Source organism: Lytechinus pictus, chromosome 1 (assembly GCF_037042905.1).
Source record: "Lytechinus pictus isolate F3 Inbred chromosome 1, Lp3.0, whole genome shotgun sequence".
NCBI classification, from domain to species: Eukaryota; Metazoa; Echinodermata; class Echinoidea; order Temnopleuroida; family Toxopneustidae; genus Lytechinus; species Lytechinus pictus.
The window spans coordinates 8,325,626-8,348,864 of NC_087245.1; the positions used below are offsets into that span (position 1 = coordinate 8,325,626).

The 23,239-nt window shown below is 35.9% G+C and overlaps 1 protein-coding gene across 3 annotated transcripts in view; it reads left to right on the forward strand.

Moving 5' to 3' along the window:
• LOC129256854 (pre-mRNA-processing factor 6-like) overlaps positions 1 to 23,239 on the forward strand; it is a 28,908-nt gene that overhangs the window by 1,136 nt on the left and 4,533 nt on the right. For all 3 annotated transcript variants that reach the window (XR_010292659.1, XR_010292656.1, XM_054895050.2), the window contains exons 2-21: positions 4,213 to 4,272; positions 4,575 to 4,671; positions 5,414 to 5,532; positions 7,073 to 7,151; positions 7,331 to 7,425; positions 11,944 to 12,148; positions 12,916 to 13,075; positions 13,339 to 13,466; positions 14,114 to 14,240; positions 14,642 to 14,760; positions 15,157 to 15,319; positions 16,357 to 16,465; positions 16,968 to 17,037; positions 17,537 to 17,658; positions 18,796 to 18,889; positions 19,691 to 19,855; positions 20,572 to 20,673; positions 21,615 to 21,689; positions 22,388 to 22,521; positions 22,853 to 22,920. Coding sequence is in view for 1 of the 3 variants with exons in the window: in XM_054895050.2 (XP_054751025.2) it covers positions 4,213 to 4,272; positions 4,575 to 4,671; positions 5,414 to 5,532; positions 7,073 to 7,151; positions 7,331 to 7,425; positions 11,944 to 12,148; positions 12,916 to 13,075; positions 13,339 to 13,466; positions 14,114 to 14,240; positions 14,642 to 14,760; positions 15,157 to 15,319; positions 16,357 to 16,465; positions 16,968 to 17,037; positions 17,537 to 17,658; positions 18,796 to 18,889; positions 19,691 to 19,855; positions 20,572 to 20,673; positions 21,615 to 21,689; positions 22,388 to 22,521; positions 22,853 to 22,920 (2,291 nt within the window). In the remaining 2 variants the exon portion in view is untranslated. The remainder of the gene's footprint in view (positions 1 to 4,212; positions 4,273 to 4,574; positions 4,672 to 5,413; positions 5,533 to 7,072; positions 7,152 to 7,330; positions 7,426 to 11,943; positions 12,149 to 12,915; positions 13,076 to 13,338; positions 13,467 to 14,113; positions 14,241 to 14,641; positions 14,761 to 15,156; positions 15,320 to 16,356; positions 16,466 to 16,967; positions 17,038 to 17,536; positions 17,659 to 18,795; positions 18,890 to 19,690; positions 19,856 to 20,571; positions 20,674 to 21,614; positions 21,690 to 22,387; positions 22,522 to 22,852; positions 22,921 to 23,239) is intronic.

Here is a 23,239-nt window from a genome sequence, read left to right on the forward strand (position 1 = left end):
CCCGGGATATCCAATTTTGATAGTTTACAAAAGTAAACCATAACGGTTTTCTTTGTAAAATGATGATAATTATACGGTCTTTTACGATTCCAAACGTCATCAAAATGTAGTTCAATGAAACATTTTTAATCATTGCGGATACCGAAACATACGATATTTGACAAATTGAATGCATGAATTAGAGATAGAATTTATCCAACTGTCTGAAAGGGGTCTGAAAACAACAAATATGAGTTCAGTTATGGATGGCCTGACGTGGTAGAATATTTATCGATTAAATCATTTTACTATTTCAAAATGAATGGTTTTGTGGCGTCTTACCAACAGTTTTTATAGTTTCATTGTATTACAATTATCATTGAATGCATTAACCCACTTGTTTTGTGATGTAATTTCAACCTATATGATTGATTACGTAAGATTATAATTGCAAAATTTCTAGGCACTTTTGCATGTCATAGTCTACCCACGTGATGCCATACGTCATTAAGAAAGAAGTTATGACAGGTTCGGAGGTGTCATAAATATTTAGTGAGGTTGTTGTACCCGATCTTGGTAAAGAGGGCTTCGTGAAACGGTTAGCGGACAAGTAGCTCACTATCTCCGATTTAGTCAAGAAGTTAGACTTATGACGGTGTTGAGAAACGGGCCCCTGGGGCCAGTTTCTCAACACCTGGACAAGTTTGTCATATCTTTATCCACCAACCACTCTTACTAAACCTGTTTCTCAAAAGGCTTCCTAACTAGAATACCTTGATATCGATACTATCGATAAAAAGAGAAAACTAGACGTAGCCTTAGTCACAAAATATCATAATTTTCAAAAAGAAAAATTATGACAAAATTGCAAATATTGTGATGAATTGGGAAATAAATCTTTTCAAAATAATAGCACAGGTGAATTATGCATCATACATACTTAGACCATGAAGACTAGAGCATTCAATTGCAGAGAAAATTAAATTATGAATAATTAATTTCATGACTAAAAAATCACTTCTGGACGTTGAGATGGGTACCCCCGGGATATCCAATTTCAATAGTTTACGAAAGTAAACCATGATGGGTTTTTTTGTAAAATGATTATAATTATACGGTCTCTTACGATTCCAAACATCATCAAAATATAGAATAACAAAACATTTTTAATCATTGATACCGAAACATACGATATTTGACAAATTATATGCATAAATTAGAGATAGAATTTATCCAACTGTTAATAGGGGTCTGAAAACAACAAATACAAGTTCAGTTATGGATGGCCTGACGTGCTAGAATCTTTATCGAATCTTTATCGATTAAATCATTTTACTATTTCAAAATGAATGGTTTTGTGGCGTTTTACCAACAGTTTTTATAGTTTCTTTGTATTACAATTATCATTGAATGCATATCCCACTTGTTTTGTGATGTCCTTTTCAACCTCTATGATCGATTACGTAAGATTATAATTTAAAATTTCTAGGCACTTTTGCATGTCATAGTCTACCCACGTGATGCCACTACGTCATCGAGAAAGAAGTTATGACAGGTTCGGATGTGTCATAAATATTTAGTGAGGTTGTTGTACCCGATCTTGGTAAAGAGGGCTTTGTGAAATGGTTAGCGGACAAGTAGCTCACTATCTCCGATTTAGTCAAGAAGTTAGACTTATGACGGTGTTGAGAAACGGGCCCCAGATTACCCGGATCCTGTCCCTCGTTCGATAGTGAGTGATTGTATTACCTACCGGCCTTGTATTACCGCACACGCGCAGCGTACGCGTCAGAAAATAATTTCATATGCTCTAAACTTTGCAACATCCTTCCAAAGAGAACTTGAATAGAAAGATGATGAAAAATGGTCAAAAGCACATTTTCAAAAAATCTTAATATTCTAAAAATAATAAAATATGGTCAAAATAGCCCATTAGTGATTTTGTTGGGTTCTCAATTTTTCCCATAGAAAACACACGTTCGGTAATACCATACCTTTTTCAAGTGACCAAAATATTTCATGCGAAGAGGGGTCCGATTGGAAGCTAATACCGTAAAATAAAAAAACGATTTCAGCAAAATTTTTACATATTTATATTTTGTAGGTAATTATGTATTTTTGGTGAAAGATTTATGAATTTTAAGAGAATAATGTGTTTGATATGACTGAATTCATGAAAAGTGTTCGGTAATACGATCCACTACCATACTCCAGACGTCCTGTCTCTTCATTGCTGACAGGGGGCTTCCTTTGACCTTTGGGATACTCTAATATCAATTATTGAAACTCAAAAAGAAATTAAAAGAAAAATTAATTGGATCTGGATGTATACGATGCAGGGCCCTCCTGAGCGTAAACACATCGGGTGAGAGAGGGCGGAGTGAGGATTATAAGGTTCTGTCAATGGCCTTGAATGAGCTTGTCAATATTGATGACAGCGTCACTCAGTGATTCCACTCAATGATATTGGATGGGAGAACGAGTTCCTCATTGTTCAGTTTGTGCTCTGATTGGATTGTTGCACTTGTTATTATTTGTCACTTGCCTATTTGTAGTGTCACAGATTTCAAATTGTTTGGCACGGATACGTCGTTTGGATTTTATAGGTTGAGCAAAATTTTGGATTGGGAGAGCTGGCAGCAACCTCCCGACCACTTTGAAGAAGAGGGTGAGTTTGAGGTTCCTTCTTCTTTCCTTGAGGCTTGGGAGATGTAGTTCTGCTAGCTTGTTTGTGATGAAACCCTCATCTCTAGACACATACATGTAGTTCCCTGTGTTGAAGCGAACTGCTCTCCTTTGGACACTTTCGTGTCTGTTTGTGTCCTTTTGCAGGTATGGATCCCATACTACTGCAGCATACTCGAGGAGGGATCTTACGAGTGCAGTATAGGCAGTGCGTTTGACGTAAACCAGGGAAAAAGTGGAGATTCCTACGAAGGAGGGATAAGACCCAGTTTGCCTTCTAGGTAGTCTTTGCAACATGCTTCTCCCGCTTGAGGTCCTCTGAGATGATAAGCCCGAGGTAGCGTGTATCTTGGACATGCTGCAGGGTATGGTCACCCAGTTGGTAGAAGAAAGACGACTTGCTGCCGATACTCATGGTTTAATACTTCTTTGCATTGAAGCACATTCCCCATTTCTGTACCCAAGAAATGGGCACAGAAACTATTAAATTATTTAAAACCTTTTCTCTTGGAAATGATTTCCGTGCGTTTTCACATAGGCCTAGATCTACATACATGTACAATATGTCATTATTTGGCAAATTAACAGATAGATCTATTGGATAAATTTTGAAATGGGGAAATTTACATTGGAGAATAGGGGGCAACTAAAATAGATCTAAGGTCTTTAATAAATGAAATGGTGCAAATTCTATTTTTAAATCGAAGAAGAAGAAAGTTAGATGACTATGGCTCAGTGATGTTTTTAGTTAGCCTACAATGACATAGTGGTCAGCCACAGTTGTTAGACATTACTTCTCACCCCACTACTTCTACTTTCTTGAAGACTAGATAAATCTTACATGGAATTTTACTGGCCACCACAAAAAAGTTAATGACTTGTCCTTGGAGAAACTAGCTAGTGATTCAAGCAAATTTTTTTTTTTTTCGGGGGGGGGGGGGGGGTATGGAGGGCTTTTTTCACAACTGATTGCCTAAATCTGCTACATTTAATAAGCTGTTAATTTGCAGTAATTGTTATATTTCAGGGGCACTTTTTTAATTTTACAGGGCTCTTTTGCCCAGAGCCCCTATGTAATTTCTTCCCAGTAGTGATTGCTGGCAATTTGAAGTATTCTGCTCCAGTAGTGGAGCTTTAGGAGAAGGAAAGCGGGTCTCCTTTATCTCATTGTTAATTTACCTCTTCAGCATTTGTTTCTTCTATCATCTGTTTGATAATAATTATAATAGCTGGATTTATAAAGCGCTTTTTGCCTAAGGATACAAAGCGCTGCTATTATTACCCCGGCTTTAGCTCGAGCTACCATCACTGGCGCTCAGTGCATGCAAGGAATTACTCCTGCCGGGTTCCCATTCACCTCACCTGGGTCGAGTGCAGCACAGTGTGGATAAATTTCTTGCTGAAGGAAAACACGCCATGGCTAGTTTAGAGAGAGACCCCAAGATAAAAAGTTGTTTTGTTTATTTGATTATAAAAAACAGATCAGAGAGGGGGAAGACAAAAAAGTACTTCACGTATACATAATTATTATTTCTATTTTTCCTACAGAGCTACTGGTTTTACAACTCGGTCTGATATTGGTCCAGCCAGGGAAGCCAATGACATAAGGTAAATAAATAGTTTTATAATCTAGAAGAATTGAAACAATTTCAACAGACTGCCACATCAAGAAATTGGGGGTAAAACAAGTGTTTTTGTCAAGTTGACTGGCAAAGTCTTCATTACCGTACTAGTATAGAGTATGATCGACATTTGAAATATTATATAATAAGCTTTGTACAATTTGACTGTTAAAACATTGTACATATATACATGTATGTTTGAGGTCAGGTAAACTTCCAAATATTTCAGAAGTCGATGTAAGTATGTTTAATAATATTGTTTGTTTGTTTTGGTTCACTCATATACAGCGATGACCGTCATCCAGCCCCTAAGAAGAAAAAGAAGAAAGATGATGATGAGAATGCTAGTGATGATGAAGACTTGAATGACAACAACTTTGATGAAGTATGTTAAAATTTAGTGCCAGATACATATTGACAGACGTTAAAGAGAAATTCCAGTAGTTGCAGTAAACACTGATTTCATGAGAAAGTCTGTAAAACCAGGCTTAATTGTCAGTATATCATCGAGGATCTAGATCTGGTACAGTTACATAAACTGAACTTTGTGAAATCTTGAAATCTACGCTGAATAATGTTCAGACTGAACTTCCCCAACACAGATAAGCGCACGTGGGACAGTGTATAATTATTGCTTTGAGCGTCGGGCCCGACGCTCTACCCGAATCCTGTGCTTATTTGCTGATTTCTCAGCAATTACACAATTTCTTCCAGAATCCTTTGGCACATGCGTTTTATTCATACAAACAGACACTTTGGTGGTCCTTTCATTGGATTCTGTACGAACTCATTTTGATATCGTTACCAAAACTAGCATTTACCTTTAAATAAGTTATTGTGATATTTAAATCACTGTTATAACTATGGGTAGCCAGAAATAGATATTTATGAGTCTACAATTATCTGATTGTTTTAAAATCATTTCTGGTATCAATTTGTTAAACATTGTCAAAACCATATCATGTATCAGCTACTTTGAATGAAAGTTTGTGTATATTCTTACTGAAAATCAACTTATAGAAAGTCCTAGAGATTATCTAATGAAGAAAGATTACACTGGAAGAAACTCTTTCCAAAAGACACGCTTATTCAAAGTCTTGTATTGTTTTTTTTTTAATAAAATAAAGTTTACAGGATATGGTGGAAGTCTCTTCAATTCAGGACCTTATGAGAAAGATGATGAAGAAGCTGATGCAGTGTATGATGCTATTGACAAACGTATGGATGAGAAGCGCAAAGAAAGAAGGTAAGACAAACAGTAAACTTTTCAATTCAATTCAGTTCATTTAATTCAACCATTTATAAAAACAAGGTAAATTTACAGTAATATTCAAAGAACAATACATCAAAACAATACAAAGTAAAACAACAAAAATGGTTAGGGAGTCCAAAGAAGCAGCTTGTAGTTATGGCTCCATATATGTAACAAATTTACAAACATGGGGTGATTATCAAAGACAAGTATTGTTAATATGTGAAATTAAGTAAAATGTAAATCAATCAACTCGAGAGCACAGGTCGGCACTCACAGTTCGCACCTCCATTGTGTGCTCAATGAGAAAGTGAAAATAAAGCAGAGATAAACTTTGTTCCTATGTGCAAATAATGCTAGTCACAAGGTTTAGTCCTTATCTTTATGAACTTGTATATAATATACATTTTTGTCTCACCTGCATAGCAGAGTGAGACTATAGGCGCCGCTTTCCCGACGGCGACGGCGGCCGCGTCAACACCAAATCCTAACCGAAGGTTAAGTTTTTGAAATGACAGCATAACTTAAAAAGTATATGGACCTAGTTCATGAAACTTGGCCATAAGGTTAATCAAGTATTACTGAACATGCTGCCTTAGTTTCAGGTCACATGACCAAGGTCAAAGGTCATTTAGGGTCAATGAACTTTGGCCAAAATGGGGATATCTGTTGAATTACCATCATAACTTTAAAATTTTATGGATCTGATTCATAAAACTTGGACATAAGAGTAATCAAGTATCACTGAATATCATGTGCAAGTTTCAGGTTACATGATCAAGGTCAATGCACTTTGGCCAAATTGGGGGTATTTGTTGGAATACCATCATAACTTTGAAAGTTTATTGGTCGAGTTCATAAAACTTGGACATAAGTGTAATCAAGTATCACTGAACATCCTGTGCAAATTTCAGGTCACATGACCAACGTCAAAGGTCAATGAACTTTGGCCATAATGGGGGTATTTGTTGAATTACCATCATATCTCTTGTAAGTGTATTGGTCTAGTTCATAAAACATGGACATAAGAGTAACCAAGTATCACTGAACATCTCATGCTAGTTTCAGGTCACGTGACCAAAGTCAAAGGTCATTTAAGGTCATTGAACTTTGGCCATTTTAGAGGTAACTATTAGATTGCTGTCATAACTTTCAAAGTTTATAGATATAGTGTATAAAATGTGGATATAAGGGTAATCAAGTATCACTGACTGACAAGTTTTAGTTCACATGATCAAGGTCAAATTTCAATGAATGTAGTATTGTATCATTCTGTGAAGGGTATTTTGTGAATGATTATTTTATAGTAGTTTTCAAAGTCAGCACTGCTGCTATATTGAATCGCGTGATGCAGGTGAGACCACCAGAGGCATTCCACTTGTTGTTATATATGCTTCAAGGCTATGGCTTTACTTGGAACTAAATTGAAAGTATTTGTCCATCCATGCACAGCATAGGTGTACAGTAAATGCAAGTTAGATGAAATGGTATTTGCTCCCTTTCTTATCCTGTTTTCCAATTTATTTTTTGACAGGGAGAAGCGCCTTCGAGAAGAAATTGAGAGGTATCGTCAGGAAAGACCCAAGATTCAGCAACAGTTCTCAGACCTCAAGGTGACTTTCTGATCTAACTATAGGAATTCACATATCTTCCAGTTGTGGAGTTTCATAGTTTTCTATTCATTGGAATGATACTATATTCTATTATGTTTTATTGGTAAACATAGATGATTGCTTGTGGATACACTTATTCACCACGCTTTGATATTTTTGTTTGTAAAATATGAATTTAGAGAAAACTTGCAGAGGTGACAGAGGATGACTGGAATAGTATTCCAACAGTTGGTGATGCTCGTAATAAACATCAGAGAAATCCTAGAGCTGACAAGTAAGTTTTATGGTATTATATCCATTCAGTCTTCCAGATTATTGGAATGCTGTTTCAAATGTAGGAGACTACAAATATCCCTAGTTTTCTGTGATATGGAAAACATAATTATTTCATGGAATTCTGGTAGAATACAGAATTTCTAGGAAACAAAATTTCATGGGCCAAAATAACAATTTGATTACAAAACTACAGCAAACATTTTTGATACAACAAAATTCATGAAAACAAAATCATTCATCATTAAAAATCTAAATCAAATCAACTGGCAATGTATAGTACAGAGCTGCCAACCATTACGTTTTTGCCGTAATCATTACGTTTTTTCATTCAAATTACGGCATAATGGTTTTTCTTTTCAAATTACGTTTTTTCACAATTTTGATAATGTGTTTACATAATTGTATGTATGTGGAGTGCGTGTTGAGCCCGAGATGAGCCTGGTACTTGAGCGTGCGTAGTCGCCCGCCGGCAGGTTTTCCAACGCACTATAATAATTTGATAGCGTGCACGTACATATACGTTAGTTGAATATGCGAGCAGCATGCATGGTACGAATCTGGTAAATACGTCTGTAAGGATGATGACGTCATCTAAGATGGCAATTTACGATGACAAACGAAAGGATCGAGGATGATTATGTTTTGATCATCATTTGAAAGGAAATAACAGTAACTGCGGTCTAAGATACGATATTTCTGAATTTTATATATTTTATCTTAAATTCGCATGTAATTTCTTTCCTATAAAGTGATGTTTTATGTACAAAAAAACGATCCGAAAATCAGATTTCCGCCGAATGTTAGATCTAACGTTACTGCTAATACGTTGTCTTTACGCACGGGCCAACACTCTTTAGGTGAGTGGAGCCAACGTTTGTTCTTGCAGCGCAGAGCGAGGAGTACGATGAATTGGGTAGGGTAATTCCCCAAATGTAGTAAGAGAAGAGTCCATTTGTAATGGAGGGGGATTTGGAGGTTTGAGGGAAATTATTATTCCATTTGCAAAATTTTACAAAAATACTCATCATATATATTAAAGATTGAATCATTAAAATATATTTTTCATATACTTTAAAATTAATTGTAGTGATAAAGAAATGAAATTTTGAGGCTATTTTCTTGAATTGATTAATATCAATTCCCTTCGGATAACGGTACTGTCTGGTTAATTTTCATCAACTCGTATCAAACAAATACGATGAATTCGGCTTTGAAAAGACCTGGAAAGCTCTTCCTTGTCCCCTGAAGTAATAATTCTGGGTGATATTCAACATTTATTGATAGTTTCACATGATATATACTAGAGAGATGTCCTACTGCCTTTGGAATTCATTAAAAAAGTCGGCACTTTAGCATTCAGTTTAGCAGGAATGGGAAGATTTCTTCCCCGGTTCTGGCGGCCTAGATGTCTGCTCTATAGTGCTGTCACTGCTGGGGATGATTTAACCCAGGGAGCTCCCGCCTGCTGCCTTCTATCCCCGTCTCGATCGGCCATTTTTGATAAAAATCGTAACAAAATGGCCGATCGAGACTGGGGTAGAGGAGAGAACTTTTCGTTTTTTTGAGGTTCCAGTCTGTGCCCAGATGTCAGGAAACTGCCACTCGTTAGACCTTCATCCATATAATCGTGGTAATTGTATACTTTCTGTTTTCACAATTCATTTGGAGAAATATTTAGACCATAAATCACCCTAGTCCGGTGACTATGGTCAAATACACGGTAAGCTCCTGGGCTCCCGCCCGCTGTGCGGGCGGGAGCTTCCTGGGTTAGGGATGATTGAGTGTGCGTGCAGTGTGATTGAGGCTGAGCTGAGCACATCGTGAAGTGATTTACGATGGGACTTTTGTGGAATGATTTCAACTTCTTATCTATAGATCTATTTGAATTTTAGATTAGATTGATTTATGAATAATTTTTCTATATCTGTGGAATGTTACATGTACACTTCCATTTTATGACACTTTAATTTTAAAGGGTACTGTTTGGCAAAAACAATGTTACTTGGGAAGAGAAGTCTGAACTGATGTCAACTTTTTTTATTTCTCTTAGTCTACAATTTGGTAGTTTTGTCAGGAAACTCAACATAAAACAATGAATTATTTTAGAAGTGGAAAGGAAGCCCCAGAAAAATGGAGCCCTAAAAATGTTCACCAGAACTGATTTTGGTGCCCCTGAAAGAATTTTTTCTCGACAGATCTTCACTTTGATAAGTGCCGGAGTAGGTTGCACTACAAAATGAAAGGCCTACTTGTCATTTTTAGAAAAATTTGCCTAGGTGCCCATTTGACTAGAATAAAAGTGGCCTTCATGCCCTTTAGAATGGCCTTGATACCCCTTGAAATTTTGGGGCATCCAAGGCCACTTTGCCGATTGCCCCAAGCTGAAAGTGCCCATTTAAAAATGGCCTTGCCCCTCTCAATTCTTAATTCAAGCCCTGCTACTGACTTAATTAAAGTTGGTAGATTATATCAAACGGCCCAAGACTAAGGGTCCAATTTGTAACACTCCGTTGCTTAGCCCAGACTAGGCCTAGAGATTAACTTTTTTTAAATTGTTCACTGCATACATACTTTTTGCATTGGATGTTTGTCGCATGTGGTTTTAAGGTTCGTTTTAACACATTCCTTTTTTTTGTTGGAAATTCCTTTTTTTGGCCATAGTGATTCCTTTTTTTGCTTGCACAAGGTTGGCAGCTCTGATAGTAGAAAATCTCAATCAAATCTGTTAACACAGTTAAGCATGTGTTTGATGCTGCTTCAAACACAGTGTGTTTTCAAGGAATTAATCCTACCAGGCAACCATCCATCTCACCTGGGTTGGGTGCAGCACAATATCGATTAATATCTTGCTGAAGGAAACATGCTGTGGCTGGAATTTGAACCCTTTGATTAATTTAGTTATTTTTTTTCTCCATTCACATTTTAATTACAAAGCAAGTTTTATTATTCTGTCTGAAGGTCTGCTGGAAGCATTGCATGTATCAAATCCATTCATGTGACCATATGAAGTTATTTACTGTAAGTAACGGACTATAAACCGCACCCGTGGATTAACCGCACCCCCAACTTTGGACTAAAAAAAAAAAAAAAAAAAAAATCCTCACATTATATTTGAGGTACGAAGAAACAAAAACTACGAAGAAACAAAAACTAAGTTAAAGATTTCAAAGTATCCAAAGAGATTGCCCGTGGATTAACCGCACCCCTAACTTTGGAATAAAAAAAAAAAAAAAAAAATCCTCACATTATATTTGAGGTACGAAGAAACAAAAACTAAGTTAAAGATTTCAAAGTATCCAAAGAGATTACCGGTATGCGGAAATCTGCTGTTCTTGATCAATTCATCTACAAATGTTTGCAAGAAAGAAAGGTCCCGACAATATTGGCCAAGCTTACACACTCACTCACCTCACAGTCACAGTGTACACACACACAGCACTGCCGTTCTTGTACATTGCAAACTACGATACGGTACCAGTACATCTTATCAAATAATGATCTGTGTCTTTCCCACCGTAGGAGGAAGAAACATTCACATTTCTTGCATCACAAACTCACAATCACTTTCAGAATTTGTCTAACATTCGAGGTCTTAGCATGAAATTTGAATACGGGATTACAGGAAGGTTCAAGAAACAAAGAAATTGGCATTTTTTACAGTTGTTCTGACGGCTTCGTGCCGTCTCTCTCGTTGCGTGGTGTACATGGTATCTTATGAAAAGCAAATGGGAAAGAAAAAATAAGCTGGCGCGAAACGGGACTTTGGAGGGGATCGAGGGTTAAAATGAATAGCGCCAGCTCAAGTAGCACTATAACCACAATACAACGCAAACTAGCTCAGCTAACTCAACTCTCGCGCTCGCTCAGCTGTGACAAAATATTACCGAGTATGCTTGGCTTCTCTTTGAACTTAGCCAGGGAACTTCGCTGCTTTGAACCGAGAATAAAAGTCGAAATTAGTGTCATGAAGGTGGGTGCGTTTGTTATGGACAATATTAGATAAAATCGTAATAATCGCTTCTCATTACCCGCGGCTCATACCCCTCTAAACGACATTGCCCTGGGCGGCTACGCCCGGCCACTCGATGTGTTGTGAACTGGCAGACGTCTTACATGTTCAGGAAGGGTTACGACGGGCTGGCTCAGACCTGTCACCGTGGATAAACCGCACCCCCGACTTTTGCTTCTATCCCGCCGAGAAAAAGGTGCGGTTAATAGACCGTTACTTATGGTACCAATAGAGAAGTTTTCATGAAATTTCATGATTTACAAATTATGACATTTAGATTTGGGGTGATGAGGTCAAATGCAGTAATACTCTGTCAAGATAATTTATGAAATGCAATTTCAAATCAATATACAGACCTTGCTGAAACTTTGTATCAAGGTCTAATATGGGTGGACCCTGATACCTTTTCACTGATGAACATTGAAATGTGCTGTACGTCATTATGTTCATTATGTAATCTACACTACATACTACAAGGTCATGACCATTGCTTTTGTTAAATTGCAGAATGACCCCAGTACCAGACAGCTTCTTGGCGAAACATTCCTTGGGTCAGGGTACTTCTACCACCATGGATGCACAGGTACAGAAGGGTATCAAGACACCTTTCCCAGGCGCCATGACACCAGGTATGCTTACCCCATCAGGAGAGTATGATATGAGAAAGGTTGGTGAAGCAAGGAACACACTCATGGGAGTCAAACTCAACCAGGTTAGCATATGTGTGTGCATGTGTGTGATTGTTTGTTTTTCAGTTGAAATGCATGGTTAGGTGGGACATAATATAATACCTTCCTTTAAAAATTAAGTTTTGATTGCAATCTGGTATTTGAAGAAAATAAAGTCAGGTAAATATGAGTTCTTCCGTTCACATTAAATTTGATTTTCTAATGGTACAAAGAATTTGAAAGATAATAAGTGCATTCATGTTTAATTTGAGATTTCTATGTCCACTGTGTCCATTCATTTTCCTACACATGACTTATTGTGATAATTCAGTGTTTCATTAATTTATTTACAAGAGGACCTAATAAGACATTATTAATTTTTTCAAATGAACAAAGTGCACTTTATCCTCAGCAAGAGCTTATGATGTCAAAAAGAAGATGAGCCATTTCCCCAGATGCCAAGCAACATTAAATTAAAACTCCCTTGTATTTGTGTATCCATAAGTGCCGAGTTATGGCAACCTTCATAATTTTCATCATGGACTTACTTTAATTTTGTGTCAGAGTGATATTAAATAGCAAGATTTGAATGTCTAGAGCCTGAGGTCCTGCCGTGGCAATTAATATCTTTACATTGATGTGGTATATATTCTGATTAATAAGTAAATATTAATAGCTTGTTTACATTTGCTATGATTATTGTCCGATTTATTAGTCTACTATTTTTATAGCCCATCTTAGGTGATCATGGGCTACGATTTGTTTGTTTACAATTACATTATTTCTCTCTGTGTCTGATGTTCTCAATCAGGTATCAGATTCTGTGGATGGTCAGACTGTCGTTGACCCCAAAGGCTACCTTACTGATCTTCAGAGTATGCTGCCCTCATATGCTGGTGATATATCCGATGTCAAGAAAGCCAGGCAGTGGTTGAAGGCTGTCAGAGAGACAAACCCTAATCATCCTCCAGGTAAAGTCTTTAAATTGTAAAAGTGAATGAAATGAAATATGACAGATGGAAACGATTATACCTTGTTAGAATTCTTAATCTTATAAATTTAGTCTCATAATTTTTTTGTGAACGAAAGCAAATTATAATTTCCTGAAAAAGATATTTAAATACATATGTGCTGCTATGTATGCTGAAATTTTGCACTGTAGATAAAATCAAAATGGACAATACCTGATGGATTTGGGTCGATGATGATTTTTTTAATAAACATTTTGATTAAGCCTGGATTGCATCTGCTCGTCTTGAAGAAGTGACTGGTAAACTGCAGGCAGCTAGAAACACCATCATGAAAGGTACTGAAGTGTGTCCTCGTAGTGAAGAACTCTGGCTAGAGGCATCTAGATTACAGGTAGGAGCATACGAACTTGGTCAACAAAGTATTAGGCATGCAAAAGAATTCCAAGGGAAGAAATTTAATGTGAAAGCAGTGTCATTTGCCCTATAGCATTGCAATGATGGTGATGTGTATGAAATCACACAGTATTTCCCTCTGAAAATGATAATGAAGATTGAGGATCACATGGACAATTTGTATTGAATTTACTTTTATTCCATGAGATGGATTGGGAGAAAGATAACTAGTTGACACCACAATCAGTGGCATGAAAGAGATACAAAGATTTTTGGCCTTCCTTCACTACATTAGTCATAAATCATGATTTGGATAGATATTTCCTGCTTCAATTTCTCATACATACAGAATGACTTAAGTGGATAATATTTCCAGGTGAAATAAAAACCATGTTCTTGTATTGGCAATACTATGACCTATAATGTGTTTTCATTGTTTTACTATAAAAATAAAATGAAATTGAAATATAAGATTTTTATAGCGCACGTATCCACCTTGTAAGGTGCTCAAGACGATCCTATATTACCACGGCTAAGCTAGTCTACCGATTCCGTTGCTCACAGCTTTTTGAGCAATTACTTCCTGCCGGTACCCATTACCTCACCTACTATCCAAACAATTTTTGTCTTGTATTCTTTGATCAGCCTGGAGACACTGCTAAAGCAGTGATAGCTCAGGCAGTGCGTAACCTCCCTGACTCTGTGCGTATTTGGATTAGAGCCGCAGCAATAGAAGTAGATACAAGGGCTAAGAGAAAGGTCTACAGGAAAGGTATGTGTGAAGATATCAGTTGTCATTTTGTTGAATTGAAGTTTTGTGCATTGGTAACCAGGCATGATTGTTAATTAATGATGGTGCCTTCTCATAAATGGACTATAATACCTGCCAAGTCACACCAAAGAATTGAAAAATGGAACCATCTAAACATGGAATGATGGAACAGAGAAGGTTGATTATATGTATTATGAAACGCAGGGTCAACTGTGAGGGTAGTTTAGTAGGCTACCCTAGGTACAGTATATAGGATATTATTAGGTTTATAAGTGATGATATCCGTAACACTTGAAATTCTAATGTAATATGTTATAATCAAAAGGTATGTAACACTTAGTAAGTAGTATAATCTTCCAGTATATCAATGAAATGTTTGATTTATTTCTCCTGTTGTCCAGCCTTAGAACATATTCCCAACTCAGTCAGACTTTGGAAGGCTGCTGTGGAATTAGAAGAACCAGAAGAAGCCAAGATCTTGCTCAGTAGAGCTGTAGAATGCTGTTCATCAAGTGTGGAGGTGAGTCTAGGATCTGATGATGAGGAGGAGGAGGATGAAGACGACGATGATGATGATGATGATGATGATGAAGGTGATAGTGATGATGACTTCTATGACAGTAAAAGTGATGATATTTATCTTCTTTGCAAAATGATGTTGATTGTGATGATAGCCTTGATGAAAATGGTAAGAATGATATTAGTGATAATGATCATGAAATAATGATGTTTACATGTATATTGCTGATGATAGTGATAGACATGATTATGGTAATGATGATGTTTGATGTCAGTGTTTGTCCTGGGTACTGTGACTTACTGGGCATCAATATCATTTTGCAGGTAGCCAGGTACCCTTATTTCCCTATGAGGGAGGTAAAACCTTTTAAACTTTTTTTTGTATGCCTGCATTTAGTTATGGTTAGCCCTTGCCAAATTGGAACCTTACGACAATGCCAGGAGAGTACTTAACAAAGCCAGAGAGAACATTCCCACTGACAGAAAGATCTGGATTTCAGCTGCCAAACTGGAGGAAGCCAACAATAATATGGGCAATGTGAAGAAGATCATTGATAGAGGTAAACAAAAAAAGTTTAAAAATTGAAATTACAGTGGCGTAATAAATCATGAATTAATGTAATTGAAAGTAATAGCAATCAAATTATCTAAGAACAGTGCAGAGTATATACACACATAGACTATCTCAAACATTTTGCTCATGATCATGGGCGTCAGCACATGTCACGTTATTCAAGTGGTGGGGGGGGAACAACACAATGGATGTCCTCCCCCACCCTGGAACGATGGGTTTGCTGCACTAATCTATGCCAATGCTCATGATGCCGCCCAAGATTCTTGGGGACTATTGAATCTCAGGAATACCGATACATTCACATCATCTTGATCATCATCATCACCTGAAATCAAGAGGTGATTATATGCTTTATATTCCACATCGGGAACCACTATAAACGAAGAAACCGATATCAATACGTCTCTACAAGAAGAAGTTTGATATTTTTTCAAGTTTCCTTTGAAAAAAAAAATTAATTGAGACGATTATGTTTGTTTTATGCTAGCATGTATGTAAACTACATAAGCATCTAGATCTTGCTCCAGCAGAATTTATTGTGACCTCTCAAAGGAATTTTACCGTCACAAGAGTCGAGGGGCAATGCACTTTTCTTTTGCGCAGAGTTTTACTGCTAGCACTTATGTACACTGTGCGCGTGCATCTTGATCGTCCCTGCTGATGATGGAGATTGATGGACCAAAAAAAATCCTCTCCATTTTTCGCATACTCTAATTTATTATGCATTTTTACCCTATGGGCTGAAGTGATCAGTGAAACACAAAAGTTCTATCACTGATAGTGACGATTGATGGAGAAACTAAAATGTACCTTCTATCACGTGACTGGCTATTGACCAATCCTATAGCAAGATTCTTAGTATGCGGAATATAAAGTTCAACATAATGAGAGTTATATAATTAAAATTGTTATTTTCACTATTAATCATTCATGCTTTGTTAACGTATTATCTCATACTTAATTGGATAATTTGAATTGTATTTGAGCATGATTGGACATTTGTTTAAATGTTGTTTTTGTTAGCAATCACTTCTCTGAAAGCAAACATGGTGGAGATCAACAGGGAACAATGGATAGAAGATGCAGAAGAATGTGAGAAGGCAAGCAGTGTAGGAACATGTCAATCTATTATGTAAGTATGAATTAGCTTAGTGTATAGATGAATAAATTAACTGATTGTTTTATTGATGGATGACTTTAATGATGCACAGATAGATTGGTTGAATGATTTGTACATGGATGACAAGATGACTGAAGCAATGAATTATGGCCGGGGGGTGGAAGAAGAATAGGTACACGTAGAGAGATATAACTGATATAACATTGATGTACACAGGCTACACCGTCACATACACTTTTGTGCATACATATGTACGCCCTTGCTTTAGATAACATTAACAAGAATGATTGGTATATCTTGATTTGACATCTTTTGAAAAGTCGAGATGGAGAAATGGATGAATAGATGGATGGGATCAAGTAGACAAGTCAATAGCAGATTTATATGAATATGATTATAACATGGTGTGATATTTTTATTACTCATAAACAAGAACATGTACATATGGATTGTAATTTTAAAAGTAATTATATATATAGTAAATGAAAAGCAATCTCATCCTTATTTCTTCCAGTCAAGCTGTGATTGGAGTAAGTATTGAAGATGAAGACAGAGAGACAACATGGATGGATGATGCCGACAGTGTAAGTATAATTACATGATAAATGTGCCTCTTATTATCATTGGATCAGTATGGAAAATATTATTATACAAGTTGAAAGTTACCCTGTGGTATGATATTCATGAAAGAACTTCTATTTCTGGTTTCAGTGCTTATGAACAAAGTGATAATAGATTTCCAGGGTTATTTTCTTCAGACCAACCCAAAACACAATTGTATTTGTAAAGTCCATAAAAGTCGATACCTTATACTGTTAGTAGGGATTTGTGTCCATTATGATCAATTATTGCTTGAGCAAAAGTTTTCTTATTTTATGTCATTCATGTTATTCTTTTTGCTGAGCCTGTTATGTATAAAAGCCGAATTTTCTGCACATTTCACTTTGACAACCAAGTAATAGATAAAAACTCACATATTGTGCTGTTATTATTCTATTTGTATGAAAAATTAATTGTATAATGTTCTCAACCTTAAAAAATATGATAAATTTCATTTGGTTATCATTTTGTATGTTTACACAGTGTGCAAGCCATGGAGCCCATGAGTGTGCGCGAGCAATCTATGCTCACGCTCTCACAGTATTTCCAAGCAAGAAGAAGATCTGGATGGAAGCTGCTTATTTTGAAAAGAATCATGGCACTAGGTAAGCAGGAAAAAAAAGTCTTGATTTGATGATATGCCAATATACTTTACATTAGCTTTAAACAATTAACCAGTCATATATTCATTAATTAGATAAAGAATGCAATATATAGTGGATGGCAGCCTTGGGAAAGATTGCGTTGTGATGGACCCATTTTTTTTCAGCTATATTTTAATTCAATTTCAACTTATTCAACCATAAAATATCAATATGCAAATATATACAATGTACATATGCATAGATAATGCAAAATATGGCTAGGGCCATAAAAAAAAGCAAATGCCCTGTAGAGAATGGCCCAAAAAGACTATTTATAGTAACAAAATTTTGCAATGAAATTGAAATTGTAGTTTTCAACAAAAAAGCAAACTCCATCTGCAGACATATACACAAACATACTCACACCCACATTTACGAATACAAACCTTGACAATGTTATAGATTTTCCATTAGGTAGTCCCTTGATAATGATGTAGAAGAGAACTTTGTGGTCACAGAAACAATAGATACATTGAAGATTGTCCTCGGTCACTGCCCAGTATTGGATATGAAAATAGCCAGTTGTTTGGAAATGAAAGACCCAGCAAAGATGGCCAACCAAGCAAACCAATATGGGTTCAAATAATAATAAAAAAATTGTGACATACATACATGTATATCAGAGAACTATCTAGAGGTGGCAAGCATATATATATATAATATTGTTCATTTATCAATCAATAATATATATAAAAATCAATTTTATTTGTCTTTCCTAATCTGAAAGCTGGATCCAATGCTTAAACCTGCCATTAATTCTAACATACCATGATTGGTAAATACCATGAAGACCACACAAATAAACAAACTTTTCAGAAATTGCCACACTTCAAATGTTTCTTTAAAAGTGTTTGATGGGAAGAATGCAATTTCTTATTTGTTTTGCATACACTTATGATCCAGTTTCCTATTTGGTAACGATTATGTAAAGATGCTCCAAATATATATGTTCTTATCATAACCATCTTAATGGGATTATTATTCAAAGCTCAGACAAAATTTAGATTTTTTGGCAATTGCCTCTGATTGTAGTGGTATGATATTGATTAAACAAAATGAAATATCGATATAAATATATCTATATCTCTCTCACCACAGGGAATCACTGGAGACCTTACTTCAGAAGGCTGTAGCTCACTGTCCTAAGGCTGAAGTTCTTTGGCTTATGGGTGCTAAATCTAAATGGATGGCAGTAAGTATAAAGAGCAACAACACTAGTATAGAAATATGACTTAAGGTCACTATAGGATGAGGTTCAGTATTGATAGTAAAGTGAAAATTGACATCATATTAATTAGGAACTTTTTTTTCTTTCTTTGGATTTCCATTAAAAGATCAATACAAGAGATCACATATCAACTCATGATTTACAAAAAGCTACAAACTTTCATGCATTCAGCTACTTGCAAAGATGTGCATGACACTTGGTATACATATTCTAATGAATGGAAATCTTCCTGGTTTTATGTGTGAGTTATCTTTTAATGATGTTATCACACACAACTCCTTGATTATTTCTTTGATATTTTACCCATCTCTGACCCAATGCTTGTCAAATATAGATCAGTTTATAAGTTTAAAAGTTAATATCATTACATGAATCCATATCCATTCTCACTGACCAAGCAGTAATTTTCATTCCAACTGACAAAGTAGTGAAGGGCCAACTCGCCCACTACTAAATCAGATCTGGAAAGTTGTAGTCTTTGATCAGTTGCAACTGTTCATGATAGAGCTCATTGGTGGCAATTTTTATTCACGACTGGGATTTCGGGCACTTGCTATACAAGGGAATGAAAAAACATTGTCATAATGAACCAAAGGAGGTCAAAAGTGATAAGGGTTCTCCATTGTTTTAGATAATAATTACATTTCTAAGCAAAGCTGTCATTGAAAGCAAGGCTTAGGAATCAACATTGTTCTTTAAACTCATATTGAGGTACCTCAGCAGAAACTATTCAAGACCACTAACTTTTGTTTTGTATGTTTGTAGGGTGATGTGCCTGCGGCTCGTCGTATCCTAGCCTTGGCTTTCCAGGCTAATCCAAACAGTGAAGAGATCTGGTTGGCCGCTGTCAAACTAGAGAGCGAGAATAATGAAGATGAAAGAGCAAGAAGACTGCTGGCAAGGGCAAGGGACAGTGCCCCTACTGCCAGGGTAAGTTGCTTTATAGTTATGCCTTGTATTTATTGCCTGCATCATCTTTTACAATTTTGTTTCAAAAGGGGGAAGTCACAAGAGCTTGTATTCTGGATTTCATTACGTACCCATTTCCTATTTTGTTAGAAATATCAGAAAAATAGAAGAACATTAACTTTTCTTGTTGTTTATAAGATAAAAACATGTATCTCTTCATCCCTCATTTCTGTTATTGCTTGCTCACATGTTTAACCCTAAATCTCCCGGGGTATTTTGATTCTTCCCGGGGGGGGGGGGGGGCATTATGGCCCCCCATTAAGAACTCAGCCGCGGATTGCGCGATCACAACGAAAATTTGCATGATGGTAGAGAATGACGTAATCTAGGCAATTGCATTGGTAAATTTCACTGAATTCATATATTTTTATTTTATATGAATTAATTATGCTAATGTATTCATGAAATCATACTTTCTGCTCTGATTCACTAAATGAAGCTCCTAGAATGCTATTTTTTGTTGAAAATATTCTTTTTAGCATTCCTAACAATTGTCAATGAAAAAATTCTGGTACCAAGACCTATTTCTTATGTATTTTATTGTTTTTTAAATTTCTTATGTATTTGATTTGCAGCTCTTCTTGCAACAGACCTCGATATGGTATTTGGTTCTAGATTGATGCTTTTGTAAATGTTTATCCTTTGTCAATATTTGTTGATCTTTTTATTATCTGTAGGTGATGATGAAGTCTGCTAAGTTGGAATGGCAGTTGGGATGTCAGCAGAAGGCTTTGGAGCTACTGAGCATTGGAGTTAAGGAATATGGTGACTTTGCTAAGGTTGGTGTCCATTGTATTTTCAATTAGATAAATGAGATAACACTTTCCAATAATTGAGGAATTTAGAAGAAAAAAAGTTGTCAAGCATAGCATGTCTTTGTACAGAGTGGATACCCCCCTTGACTTTTCCATCTAAAGCAAAAGTGCTGTAGGGTTTCCTTATAGAATTGACATATCTATATATTCCAATTTTAATAATACAGGTGTAATAGTCCTAGCATTCTGCGCTACTTCTCTTATTAAAAAATTACCTAAAACTGCACCTAATCTCTTTGATAACAGCTGTATAGTTCATCGTAGTGATTATTTCAAAATTCAATGACAGTGAGACAAAAGCTTTTCAAATCATATAATGTAATTGTAAATATATTTCCACCACCAGCATTTTTAGTACTGTTTTTTTTTCTAGTAGCATACCTTACATTAGGATTTCTATTTTTGCCCATACACTAGATGTTACCCAAACTAGGTCTCTGACAAAATCTTCCCTAGAGGTCTAATATCACATTGGCCATACCTGAGCAAACCGTTGCTGTGACTTGGTGAATGGATCAATTTCCATAACAACAAAATAAAATACTGGGATTAAAAACTAAAATTTGCAAATTAATGTGAATATTTAAGGTGTGCCCAAACTTTTAAAGGGTGGTGTAGATACAGGGTCACGGTGTCAAATGTCAATAGAGGTCAAAATATACTTGTACTTGTAAATATCTTGTCCTTGCGAGAAATGAAGAATGTGAAGGATAAACACATTACTCTCAGAATTATCATAAACTATTAGTGACTTATTCCTCTTATTTCTCATGTTGAAATGTTTCATGATTTACAGGGAGTGTTTTCTACTTTGTTTTAAGGAAATAAACATTTATTTCTGTTACCCTCTTTACTAAATGTCATGTCATCCATGCTTTTATTTGCTTAAATTTTATTCTTTTCAGCTGTGGATGATGAAGGGGCAAATAGAAGAACAGCTTGGAAGTAAGGAAGAAAGCAGGAAGACATACACTCAGGGTGTAAGTAATCCTTCACTTCAACATTTTGAAATTACATCCTAATATACTTTTTAGAAGTACATGCAGGTTTTTAGCCTGGAATTAAAAGTGTAGATGTTTTTCAGCCCAAATTGTAGTGTTTGCATTCATTTGTATTTAAATATTTATATATTTGCTTTTTCAAATGCTTTGTCATGAATATGTATTTTCTGTATCCTCTTGGATTTAGGCAACAATAGATGGATGCTTTCTGTTCATAAAACACAAACAACACAGGAGGAATTTAGATAAAACATTTATACTTTATTTACTTTATTTACTTTAACTTGTTGAGTGCTTTAACCAAACCCAAATTGATTCCTTATTATCATTTTTATTCATGTGTTTGAAAAGCTCATGTTTATATCAGTAGGCATTGTATCTTTTGAACAGCATCATCATATTTTTTAGCATTATTACCCTCATCATTATCGTCAAGGCAATTTCATAGAATAATCAACCTCTTTGTATGTCTGTGAGTTCCCCCCCCCCCAATTTTCATTTTATGAACTGCTGGAGCCATTATAAATTGAGAACATTACATCCTTCCATATAAATATAGTAAAAAGAGACAAATCACGTGAGGAAGATCTGACATATAGGGGGCTGGACATAATGGGCATGCCCATCATCAATATCATTACAATCATCTAATCATATTCCCTTTCTTCCTGATATAGTTGAAGAAATGCCCGAAGTCTATCCCTCTTTGGCTCTTAGCAACCAGGCTGGAGGAGAAAGTTGGTAACTTGACCAAAGCCAGAGCACTCATGGAGAAGGCCAGACTGACTAATCAACAGTGTGCTGACCTCTGGTGAGTTGACATACTTACTACACTTAATTTTAAAAAAAGTTGACAAGACTGGAAGCCTTACCATAATAACATCTCTAAAGTTTTTGTAATCATGGCCGAAGTTTGAATGGCAGGCTTTTGTGCTTTTTCTTAGAATGACAAATGGTGCTTGGGTTTCTGCAATGCTAATGATGAGTGTAAATATTAGGACTCTCATAATTTTTTTGGTGAATGGTTTGTCGTAGTATCAGTTTTTGTAGGTCTGATCTAACTTTGCCTTTTCCAACCTTTTATCCATTTTGCCAAAATAACTACTTGGTCAAATTCTTATCATTTTTTCATACCATACCAGGCTTGAGGCTGTAAGAATTGAGAACAGAGCAAACAATAAAGCCATATCACTGTCTGTAATGGCAAGGGGTAAGTATTTCCAACTTGCATAGTTACATACTCTTTATGAGAAATACATTCTATGCACATTTTTATAGCAATTTCAACAGTGTTGTGATAGTGTCATGTTTGGGGTGGTCCTTTTCAAGACCAACATATGCCCACGAAAGAATACATGGTGTACCATGGTACCACTACACTCTTCATCTTCACCATGGAAACCTTCAGAAGTTATACATGCCATGTATTTCACATGCTTACATTGTCATGGAAAGATGGGTTATTTAAACAGTAATATTTGCACAAATAGGGTTCAACTATTCCAACTTTTTCTGATGTTTTTGTTATG